Source organism: Gymnogyps californianus, chromosome 15 (assembly GCF_018139145.2).
Source record: "Gymnogyps californianus isolate 813 chromosome 15, ASM1813914v2, whole genome shotgun sequence".
NCBI lineage: Eukaryota > Metazoa > Chordata > Aves > Accipitriformes > Cathartidae > Gymnogyps > Gymnogyps californianus.
This window is the reverse complement of record NC_059485.1, coordinates 11,164,508-11,176,824: the sequence shown is the minus strand read 5'-3', so window position 1 is coordinate 11,176,824 and position 12,317 is coordinate 11,164,508. Positions and strand designations below refer to the sequence as shown.

The 12,317-nt window shown below is 39.3% G+C and overlaps 1 protein-coding gene across 1 annotated transcript; it reads left to right on the top strand.

Annotated features, from left to right (window-relative positions):
• Positions 1-5,939: 5,939 nt before the first annotated feature.
• RSL1D1 (ribosomal L1 domain containing 1) lies at positions 5,940-11,985 on the top strand. The gene is made up of 9 exons (XM_050905862.1): positions 5,940-5,975; positions 6,074-6,213; positions 6,992-7,130; positions 7,758-7,906; positions 8,070-8,171; positions 8,762-8,855; positions 8,943-9,071; positions 9,835-10,041; positions 11,449-11,985. Exons 1-9 carry the CDS (start codon positions 5,940-5,942, stop codon positions 11,791-11,793), a joined length of 1,341 nt encoding a protein of 446 aa, XP_050761819.1. The 3' UTR covers positions 11,794-11,985.
• The last annotated feature ends 332 nt before the right edge of the window (positions 11,986-12,317 follow it).

Sequence of the window (12,317 nt, the reverse complement as noted above, 5' to 3'; positions counted from 1 at the left end):
AGCAGAATTTTTCCACTTTAGAGCAAACTTAATGAGGGATTCTAAAATATCATTATTTTGAGGCTGGACTGAGTATTTATTATTAAACTGAAAAATCATCTGGTGGGTTGAAATACCAGTAGATAGAAAGTCTGAGCATTTCCATTACTCATCCCATCTAGTGCATTTGATTACCATTTCCATAAATCCAGTTAACATCACCTTGTCTGTAAAGGGAGGCTAAATTATTTCAAGTTCATTAACAGAATCTACATTATACAATTAAAGACATTGCTAACCCATAAGAGGTTTTTATTTGGGTATAAAATATTTGCATTCTATAACATACTGATATGAAAATGTAAGGCATAAATCTACACAAATTGGCTTGATTTTGGGCAGAAGAGCTGAAAGTACATTATATTTGAATAGTCGTCAGATTACATCTCAACTTTTTCATTTCATCTCCATTCTACGTTTTATAGTCCCATTTTTACTACTATTGAGTACAGCTAAATCTAGATGAAAGAAGAGAAAAGATAATGTGGCTTTGTTTGAAATAAATACTATTTGCTGATTCACTGATGTAATAAACTTTTTTAAATGACCATTTTGAATACTTCCTTTTGTGAAAACATGTGGTATGCTTCTTTGAAGATGAAAAAAAATAAAGAAGCTGTGCAACCACAACAGTTGAAAGGAAGGGGGGGTGAGAGGGGAAAGAGGGAAATAGAAGTTGGATTGAAGCTACAGGAACCCTAGGAGCACTGCCAGTGTAACTGTGCTAGCATATGATACTAGCAGAGTATTCCTGAGGCCTGGCATGGATGTAACTCATACCAGCAGAACTGTGAGTGTGTTTCTGCAGAAAGGAGGGATATGGGGTTTTTTTTCCCCCCAGTATAATGGCATTTACAGCAGTCTGTATGTGCAGTGTGGTACTGATGAGGATCACACCTATTCTCCCTGATTGTTGGCCAAAGTTTGTAGTGTAGATATGGCTTAAGTGTATAGCCATGATGTAACTTATAAAAACATAAATTATAATTCTATAAATTAAGACCTTGTATGTCCTTGAACTGAAAGCCTTGGTATATGTAACAATAATTAAATGTAAAAAAAGAAATAAATCTGAATGTGCAGCAGTGCTAATTATTGTGCAACAGGAAAATAATTACTTGTTTCTGCAAGTTGCAAGAAGTAAAGCATGCTAAATGGAGGAATGGGTACACCAATCAGTTGACTAACATTGCTGTCAACTACCTACTTGAAACCATTCCAGCTACCTTGGTCATCTTTGCAGACAATCGGGAACTGATACGCAAACATGATGGCACTGGTTTCCTGAGACACTCTGGTAGTAAATTATGTTCTTGAACAACAAGCTATTGATGGTGTAATAGTGTTGTAAGAAAAATGGTTGCTTTAAGGAGGTTTATCCACAGGGATATTTGCTGGTCATGAATTTTGTGCCCCTCTACAGATTTTTTTCAGTGGCATAAAAGCCCAGCGAAAATTGCTCAATGAAGAACCTCTGTTTTACACTACTTATGGCACCAGTCCATATATTAAAAACTATGTTATTTGAGAAATGTGTTTTTATAAGTGTTTATTACTGAATATTACCTAAGAAGAAAAGATTGTTTCAATGTCCCAAGTATTTGATTCTGTATTACTCTGGCTTTTGGGTTCTTAATGCAGACTGTTTAAATGATGATGTTAAAGCAAATGAAATGTACTCCAGACATGACTGTTTTCTTCCTGAACTGATACTTAAAGGCTCGCTCTTACTCTGCTGTTTTTGTATACCCTATAGAGGATTTGGTAAAGAAAAATATACCAACAAAACTGGAGTTACTACTGAAGATTTTATATTGTGAACCTGTTTCTTTCCTTGTGTTTATTTTCACGCACCATAAACCTGACAGAATATTTCTTTTCCTCTGAAGAAATGATAGAAAGGAGTCTAGTCTTAATATAAAATGGAAATTTATGCTAACAAACCCCAAATCTGTTGTGTCTATATACAACTTTTAATAATACATATCCTTTCATTGGCTTTCCTTCCCAAAAACTCTCAACTTCCAACATAAATTGGATTTTTCTATATCTCCCCTCAGTTACATACACCTAAAAAAGTCCACATATTTCTGAATAAGAGTAATAAGAGTTATGACAGACTAACTGTTGGATGAAAAAAAGGTACTTGAGGCTGTGTTCCTGTCATCTGTTAAGCCTGTAGAACTGATGATAGGCAAAGGATTATAACAAGAAAGCTTTGCAGCTTGTGTCACAAAGACAAGTGCCTCTGTTCTTCCGAGAAAGTAGTCTTTGAATAAGTGAATAACTTGCACTGTAAGCATCCATCTGTCTGACAGTTAATTAGATTATAGCTAGAGGCTTACACTAGGATTGCAAAGGAACACAATCTAAAGAAAACTAGTGCTTGAACTCCAGATCTAGCAGGGAGATTCTCTTCTGAGATCTCTTTTGTAAGGGACTTCTTATTCCTGGTTTAATTTCTGCATATTCTTTGTGCTATTTTTGTTGCAAGAAGTACACTTATAGAGATCTGGGATTTTGACATCTGCCATCAAATAACCTGGAGGAACACAAGCCTGGTACTGGAACCTTTGGGATGCACACTAAGGGAATAATCTTAAACCTCAAAGACCTGTTTACAGCAGAAACAATTGCTGCTTGCACATCCCTTTTGCCAGGAGAAAGTATAAAATCAGGGATATATAGAAACATCCTCCTAAATAAGTAATGAGGTAGAATGGCTTGCAATTATGTCATTTTAAATCTTGGCATTTAAATAAGTGTGACAAATGGCTTAAGGAAAAATACATGCTTTCATAATCAGAAAAGTTAAATTGAGGGCTACAGCAGAATATATTTAGTGTACAGCAGTAACATTGATGAAAGTAACAAACCTAATTTCCCTTGTAAGAGTAACTATTAATTTGTGAACTTGCTAAATTAAAAGCACACTCTTTATATTCATTGCATGCTGTATTAAGCTGAAATATTTCTTATCCAGAGATTACCTGATTTTTCCAAGACAGCTCTATTAGCTATGTCAAACACCTTTCAAGAGAAAATGATCATACTAAGTCAGTTAAACCACATCTAGTAAAATTTAGTCATGTCAGACTTAAAATGTGGCAGAAAAGGTACTTGGATGAGAACGATACGTGAAAAATTTGAATTTGAGTCACTAATAATAGTCCCTTTAGTTTTATCCTATCAATGCTATGCTGACCCAGTACAGTCAGGCTTCAAACATACTGTTCAATCATATCTTACAAGGCTAGCCTGGCTTATTTTTAGAGGGATGTCCCAGTCATCTGACTTTTTCTGTTTTAACATGTCACACTAATATGTTGATGTTTTATTAAAACATGGCTGCTCTACAATATGGAAAGCCTATGCAGAGATAGGAGCAAGGCTAATACAATTATCAGACTATAAAACACCACAGCTAGTATCATATGCATAAGTTCTACCAGTGCTAGAAAGATTGTAATGAGTCTGCCCTATTTGGCTACTCTGCATGTTCCTAGCCTTTCAGTAATTTCTCTAATCAATACTTCATATGACTACATGGCAACAAAGGATAGCTTTTTTTTTTCTTAGCCAGTTTAATTTATTTTGTTCATTTGTACAAATCACACAATAGAAAATTAAAACTTCCATTTTCCAGGATTTTTTTTCACTCTTTAATATCAGTATATGACCATATAGTTCTTTCCTAAGTCTGGGGAAGTCTTGAAGCCATCAACTATTCCATGGTTGCTCCATGAACACTACCAGCAGAATGAAAACGTAAATCATTACATAAAGCAGCTTGTCAAGAGACTAGGGTATTTTAATTCCTTTCTCTTTGTACTGGCACACCGATAGAGCAACAAATTTTGTTGGAAGACATCTGATGAGAAGGAATAAAGCCGTAACTAGAAAGGCAAAGAGCAGGAAAAAATCTAGAGGAGAAGAGTGAATGACTAAGACTCCTAATTTCATGTGTATTTAACCCCTGGTTATGCATAGCTGCATTATCCAGGTAGCAGCTTACCTGTGTGATGAATGCAGACAGCTCAAAGCTGCCAGGGCGCACACAGCACTGTGAGAATGAGGCCAAAATAGTTCCAGGCTAGATTTGATCTCAGAACAATGCATTTACCCAGCATAGAACTGGATGGAATAAGCATCCCACAATTAAGCTACTTCCATGTAGTCAGTCAATGCATTTCTAAACTGAAATGGAGATGCAGCAGTTCTGCCTTTACTATTCACATATAAGGAAGAAATGGTTTGGCATGTGATAATCAGTGGTAGCCTCAACTGTAGCGACCCGGAAATAGTGGAGTTCAAGATGCTGAGAGGTGCGTGAGGAAGATGCGTAGCAGAGTACAGCCCCTGGACTTCAGGAGAGAGACTTTGGTTTATTCAGAGAACCAGTAAGCAGGATCCCATGTGAGGCAGCTCTGAAGGGCAAAGGAGCTCAGGAAAGCTGGCAGCAGGTCTTTAAGGACAACCTCCTCCAATCATAAAAACAGTCCCTCCTGATACTCAGGAAAACAAGTAGATCTATCAGAAGACTGGCTTGGCTAAACAGGGAACTTAGGACAGCACTCCAGTGCAAAAAGACAGTAATACAGGAGGTAAAATCAGGGATAGGCTGCAAAGAAGGAATCTAGAAACATTGCTCAGGCATGTAGAGATTGTCTTAGGAGAATAAAAGCTCACCTACAGTAGAAATGGGCCAGGATGTCAAGGGCAACAAGAAGAGCTTCTACTGCTACAGTAGTAGCAAAAGGCCAAATGACGACATGTGGGATGGTTGCTGAGGGGGGCAAGTGATTTTGGGTCCAGTTGGGCTGCATTCAAGGGTGCTTAGAGCTGGCTGAAGTCAGAGCAAGACTGTCATCTTTGAAAGGAAATTGAGGGAGGGTCCCAATGACTGGAGAAAAGCAAATGTTCCCCCACCTTCAGAAAACACCAAAAGGAGGATCTGGGAGCCACAGACCAGGCATGCTCACTTGGTCCCTGGGAAAATCATGGAACAAGTCCTCTTAGAATATATTTTTGGGCACATGAAGGAGGTGCTTGGGAACAATCAGCATGGATTGACCAATTGCAAATCATCCTGACCAACCTGATTACTTTCTAGGACAAAATGACTAGATTTGCAGATGAGGGGGAAGGAATGGATGGCATTCACCTCACCTTTAGCACAGCTTTCAACAGTCTCCCACAATCTTCTTGTATCCTAAACATTATGGTCTGGGTGGGTGGCTAACTAGATGGCTACAACTAGTTGGACAATGGGGCTCTGAGGGCAGAGAAAATGGCTGGTACTCTACCTGAAGGCCAGAAACAAATGGAGTGCCGCTGGGATTTATTCTGGGACATGTTCTATTTAATGTGAGTACGACAAAAACTTTTTTCCATCGTGAGGACACTCAGGCATAGGAACAGGTTGCCCAGACGGGGGGTGCAGTCTCCCTCCCTGGAGGTTGTGAAGCCCCGACTGGATACAGCCCTGAGCAACCTGGTCTGACCTCCGGCTGGCCCTGCTGCGGGAGCAGGCTGGACTGAAGGCCTCCGGAGCTCTCTTCCAAGATGAAACAGCCCGTGAACCTGCGACTCACCCCGAGGGCAGCGCGACCCTCTGGGGCCAGGCTGCCTCCCGAGGAACCGACGGCCTCCGCGGCCACCCCCGGCGCTCAGCTCGGACCCAGGCCCCCCCCACGCGCCACGCAGGCCGCCAGCGCCTCACGTGCACTCCCGCGCGACGCCCGCCTCCCGCAGTGGAGCGCGACGGGCGGGGCGGGGCTCCCGGCCCTTTCGCCCCGCCCCCCCTCCCGGCCGCGCAGCCGCCCCCGGACGTGCCCCGCCGTGCCCCGGAAGGCGGCGTGTGCGCAGGCGCGGCGGCTGCACGTGGCGTCGGCAAAGCCATGGCGAAGGGGCCCGAGCATCTGGAGCGCGCCCAGGTACTGCGGGGCGGCGGGCCGGGAGCGCGGCCGGGCCGGGCCGGGCCGGGCCGGGCTTGGCTTTAACTCCGGCTGCTGTCGCTGTCGTGCCGTTGCAGGTGAAGAAGGCGGTGGAGGCTCTCCTGGCTTTCGCCAGAAGCAAGGCCAAGGGAGACGCGCTGCTCCTCAACGAGAGCGAGAACGTCCACCTCCTGGTGACGGTCTGGAAGGTCCCGCGGGTGGCACAGGTCATCAAAATGTAAGAAATTCACCCTCGGCCGTGTAGTTACAGGGGTTGCTCGTGTCCTTTGGCTTGGAAAAGAGCAATTCGCTGATTCTGAGCTGAAGGGATTTGACTGCCTCTGTCCTGTCCTGGCAGTTCCCGTGCCATGAGCGAGAACTGTCGGGTGAGACCACTGCTCTACCCCCACTTCTGGTGTAACTGGGAGCTCGGCTGTGCCCGCTTTATTTATGCGTAGAATATTGGTTTTGTTGGTTGCCAGTTACGAGGTATGTGCCTTTCGATCCTGAAGCTGAAGAAAAGAAATCAATCTCTTCTTTGTCTTAACCCACCACCAAATCATTCAAAAGACCCCGGCTTCTTTTTTGTGATACCCAAAAGCGAATGTGAATTGTAAGTTTTCTTTTAAACTGTAGCTGCGCTATATTGAGAAAGTTTACATCTACTTATCTGGGCCCCAGTACTACAAAGACATATCTAATGACTGGATGCAGCTATGGTGTAAACAGAGGAGAATGGATGGTCCTCCTCGTCTCAGGACCTGTGTGGTAACTGGTCCTGCCAGTATAGATGGATTCAGCAGTGTATCTGACTGGAGCCATGGTATATGATTGTTTAACTCTTACAGTTTTGTGTGCTTTAAAAAGTATAGGTTCCACCGAGGATGTTTAGTAGTTAACAAAGACCAGAGTCTAAATACATAGCTTCCCGGTAGTACTTGTTAAAGGACCTAGTTCTGGAAAAAATATCTTGCTCCTCTTAGACATGCCCTGTCCGTCTCATATTCTTATTGTAGACCATTGCCCCATGGCATTCGACCAGAAACAGCTGAGGTTTGCCTGTTCACAAAGGATGAACCAAATTTATCAGCAGAACAGACTGAAAGTCTGTACAAGAAACTTTTAATCCAGAATGGGATCAGAAGTGTTAGCCAGGTAAGAGAGATATATGATGGTGTAGTACAGTACTTTCATTTCTTTCCCCTTGTACCAGCGAAAAGGGAAAGTAGTTGTTGTTTTCTGCTGTTTAATATTCTAAACTCAATGGTTCTGAGTTAATGATCTCTAATAAGATTTTTTGACTATTCAAACTGTGGTTTTTCTAAACTTTAAAGTTTACTCAGAATAATTTCTTCAATTTGAAACAGGATCTTTAGCAATCAGATGTAATTGCTAGATAAATGCTCAATATGTAGTTTGAGTAAGCAACTGGAAAAACTCACAATGTAAAATAATATTTGAGTTCTTTGCCACTGGATTGGATTGTTTATGCTACTAGTAATAAAACTAGAAAATAATTTTATTGTTCTATTTAACCTTGGTTTAGATGTTACCATGTACTCAAGTTCTGTCTGGTGATTCACAGTTACTGTGCACACGATCCATATTGTTTGATTCTTAAAACAAAAAGTACTGTATCCTTTTTCTATTGATTGTCTTCAGTATTCTAAAATTATGCACCATGATAGACTATCAGTTATACAAGTAAATTCTGTGCAGTTCTAAGAAGTATTCTAGGCTGTGTTTTCAGTGGTGGGGACTAAACTGTTACTTGTGTTGCAGATCATCTCATACAAAACTCTCAAAAAAGAGTATAAACTATTTGAAGCAAAGCGTCGCCTCCTGAACAGATTTGATCTCTTTCTGTCTGATGACCGAATTAGAAGGCTCTTGCCCTCGCATCTAGGAAAACACTTTTATGAAAGAAAAAAGTAGGTCTTTAAATTCTGTACATCCATTTTGCATTATCTTTTTTAAGATTAGATTCTTCTTAGTAAAGTTTTGGTTGGTTGGGTTTTGGGGGGCGGGGGTTGGTTTTGGTTTGGTTGGTTTGGTTTTTTTAATATTTAAAAAAAAAAAGCTTTCTTTTTTTAGGGCACCTTTATCTGTAAACCTGAAAGCCAGAAATCTTGCTAAGGAACTACAAAAACATATCCAGGGGACTACACTCCCAGTTACCAACAAAGGGTGCTGTTAGTAAGTATGAGTAGATTAATACTTCACTTGAAGGATGGTTGTACCTTAACTGTAGGAATTTTGAGTTATTTTTATTCCATTAATATGTGAATAAAAGAGGTTAAGGGTCACCATTCCAGATATGGGCCATTTTGAACCTTAACCTGTATAAAGAAATCAGTAGTTCTACTTAATAAGAGGTTCTACTTTTTGTCTCTTTTTCCTTATACCTAAGGAATTTCTAGGCAATTGTCGCTGTTAAACAGCATGTAGAATCTTAGAAAAATACTACTGTTAAATTAGATAAAAACTACTTCCAAAATACTCTATTCTTGTAAGACTTTTTTCATTTATTGTGCATCTAAAAGGATCTAAACTGGTAATATGCTTAGCAATATAAGGCAGAAGTTGTATATCCAAATACAGAAAGGTTAATACAGGTGAATCTATTCTAACTGTTATTACAAATGGCTTCTGCAATAGCCAGCCATCCTTTATGAAAGTTAAGATAATTGCAGATAAGTGGGCTTTTTTCATTTCTGGGTATGCCTAAAAACAAGTAACTTGAAGTATGTTTATTTGTGCACATATAAATGTTATTCTTCTTTCAGTACAGCACGTATAGGTCACACTGGAATGAAAGCTGATGAGATACTAGATAATATCATTGCAGCAGCTGAGGTGATTGCTAAGAAGTTACCAAAGGTACTGCTGATTGATTGCATTAAAGCCAAGTCGGTTCATAATTCAGCCTTGTTATTTTTACATAATACACTGTTTCTGTTGTTGCAGAATTGGAAAAATGTGAAAATTCTTCACCTCAAAACACTTAAATCAGTTGCACTTCCGATTTTTACTGCAAATATCTCCAACTTGGATGAGCTTGACAGCCAGCCATCTCTCAAAGAAAAGGAAGTAAAGGTAAAAAAAAAAAAATCTTCAAACTTTCCATAAAACCAAATTGGCTTCCTTTTATGCATTGTAGTGTCTGATGTGTTGGGTTTAAACGTTTTAGCAGTTGATCCCAGGCATTTATGGCTACAAATGGGTTAGGCGCTCCTGACTGAGTGCTTCAGATACTCAGCAATACTAACGAAATTATGGAAACTCCCTGACAGATTGTAAAGCAAACTGGAAATAAGTAAATTAAGCGTTTCTAGTCCTAAACTGTAAGGAGCTGAGATTCATTCTTAGAACTTTTGCTTGTATTGTTTATTCATATCTGCCTTCTGAAAATACACTCATTAACGTATACATGGATTCAGACTATGCATCCATTATTTGTTGGCTAATCAGTGGCATCTGAATAATTCACAAGCTCATATATTTGTATATATGAGGGGGAGCTCACCTACTTTTTTTAAAAAGAAAATAATGAGCTATTCCTTTATACTGAGTTCTGCTTACTATGTTCTTTTGTCTAAAATAAATTTGGAGCATATATATTCAACTTAAAGACTGTAATCTTGACATTATTATCGCTTACTTATGACCTATTTATAATAAACTTCTGAAAGTAATGCATTTTTTCATATTTTACATATGGTTGACCAGTCCAGGTCTATTGAACAACAGTATTTAAATTAATGTTGCTAGACCGTCTTTTTAAGTGTATTAAAACAATTGTTATACATTTCTAAATGTTATGGGGACTTGTCTGAGATGTACTTCCAATTAATTCTAGAAGGGAAAGAACAAGAAACCGAAAAACACAGCTCAAAAACTGAATTCAAGTCAAGTCACTTTGACAACTGAAATTAATGCTGCTCCTGCTACCCAGGAGTCTGCGATAAAACAAAAAGTAGTAGTAGTCCAAGAACCAGGTGATTGTGATGATGAAGAAATTCCACAACTGGTGCCTATGCAAACAACCAGCTTAGCTGACCTGAAGGTAAGCGTTTAATAATTTTGAGAAACTCACATTTCAGTTAAAACTAAAGATTTTGAACTTTTTAAATCGTTTATTGCTCCTTAGGGAACAGTGTGTGTTAACACATTTTAAGTGAACTGGATTTTTTGTGACTATATCATGAAAGCAAGAGTTGAGTGTATGGGAGGGGCGTGCCTTGGGGATGTGGTTAGTTTTGGGGGTTTTTGGTTTTGAGGGTATTTTTATTTTTTAGTTAACCCCTCTTACAGACAAAGGAAGCCAGTGGGTATTGTCCTTTTATGTATTTTTCTGAATAGCAGCAATTTTGCCTAGGTCACATAACAAGCCTGAAGTCAGAAGAAAGGGTAAATGATTGGGAAACAGCTTAATACTTAATCAAGTAAATCATAAAATTTTTAATTCAAAATTTCTTGCAAAACTAAATTTTAATGTATTTTAATGTATCATCCTCTGCCTGGAGTGCAAAACTTGAGGAAAAACAAGTAACATTCTCTAGGATAGTAATATGCAACATTAACAATCACATAATATAAATTGAGAGCCAGCAGCTTGAATGAAGTACTGTATGGACTTATTGTTGCCAGTATTCGAGATGATGTGGATCATGTCATTAACGTGTCTGCAAAACCACCAGACTGATAATACTCAGGTTCCACAAATATCTAGGAAAGATATTTGGATGAATAAAACAATAACACTTATAAATTCAACTTAGTTTTACTGCATTCGTGATTGGAGCATATCCTTTAACTATGTACCTCTTCAGGGATGCCCAAACTAAATCTATGCTTATGTGCAGGCCCACCAAAAAAATTGCTACAGCTTGCTTCAAGCTGCACTCATGCAACAGGCCTACATTAGCTCACGTGATTTGAATGCCAGAGCCCTATTTCCAGAGACCTGGGATAGATACAGCTAGAGTTGGATTGTATGCATTGTTCTGATCACAGCAGCCCTCTTTCATGAGGGCCATTTGGGAACATGTGATGAACTTTAGGGAATACTAAGCCTAGTGCACAGATAAGAGTGCAGTCAGTTCATGTGTGTACAGCTGGACTTCAGATAGAGCTGATCTCTATTCAATCTGTTAAGCCTGCAAGAAGAGGACTGTGGTTTAAAGCTCTGCCAGCAGAGATCAGTGACTTGACTGGCCAAGAAGATCCTTGCATCTGTTATATCTATTTACTTTCTTACTATTTTATTATTTTTTTCATTATTTTCATGATTTAGTTCTGTGTTTAATCCTCTGCTTCCAGACTGAAATGTGAACAGATTATTTGGGCTAGGGCACAGTTCAATCGATAGAAAGAATTTGTCATTTATAATGGTTTTCATTGATCCTTCTTGAAATACAGTAAAGATGTTTCTTAGGTGGAAGGGTAATGTTTTTGTGTGTCTTAAATACAGAAAATGGAACCAAGCCCAGAAAAAGGTGACAACCTGGGTGAGAAAACTAAAACACCCCTCGGTAAGAGAAAGAAACAACCTCTAGCTCTGGAGACTCCAAAAACAAAACATAAAGTTACAGAAGAGTGTGCAGACTTGCAGACATCACCAAAACAGAAAAAAGCCAAGCAGCTCAGCATGCCAAAGGAAGCAATAAAAGAAAAAGAGGTGAATAAGACTCCCAAAAAGCCTGAAGCAAAGTCTTTTGCAACACCCAAAGCTGGGAAATCAATACAGTCAGCCAAGAAGTCTTCAAAAACACCAAAGCAAGCACCCAAGAAAGTGCGCAGGCCACAGTCAGCATGAATGTTGTCTGTTGTAACACATTTTATATAATCATTCAGTGGTGTCTTTTTAGTAAACAAATATATTGATGAAGTAAAATACCTTCTTAAGAAAATCTGATCGCAAGAGGTTTTTACTGAGACCTGTAATGATTCATTTGTGTTTCCTTCTAACTGACAAGCTGGAACAAATAAACTCATGACCTTAATTGGCTCTATTTCTCACCTTTTATCTTTTCCTGGCCCAAACTAAAAGCACTCAGATTCCTTAAGTGTCAAAGGGCAGGGAGGGGACTATTCCAGGAAAAAAAGCTGAGAAATATTTTATAAGTGACATCTTACTGAAGCATAGCTTAGTACTGGAACAGACAAAGGCTGAAACAAGAAGCAGGCATACAAAAAGCAGCAATCTATTTAACGTGATTTAAAATGTGAAATAGCTTCTACCCTTTTTTTCTTACATTGTTCAATATAATTAAAACAGGTTGACATTTATCGATCTTATTCCAGATATTTAAGTTAGCAGCCTGATAAGCCAAACAATGT

What these genes read in the sequence shown, in the direction of transcription:
- RSL1D1 (XM_050905862.1), top strand. Translation starts at nt 5,940, where the DNA reads ATGGCGAAGGGGCCCGAGCATCTGGAGCGCGCCCAG. An exon ending in AGCATCTGGAGCGCGCCCAG is followed by an intron (nt 5,976 to 6,073) that starts GTACTGCGGGGC and finishes GTGCCGTTGCAG; the next exon opens with GTGAAGAAGGCGGTGGAGGC. An exon ending in CACTTTTATGAAAGAAAAAA is followed by an intron (nt 7,907 to 8,069) that starts GTAGGTCTTTAA and finishes TTCTTTTTTTAG; the next exon opens with GGCACCTTTATCTGTAAACC.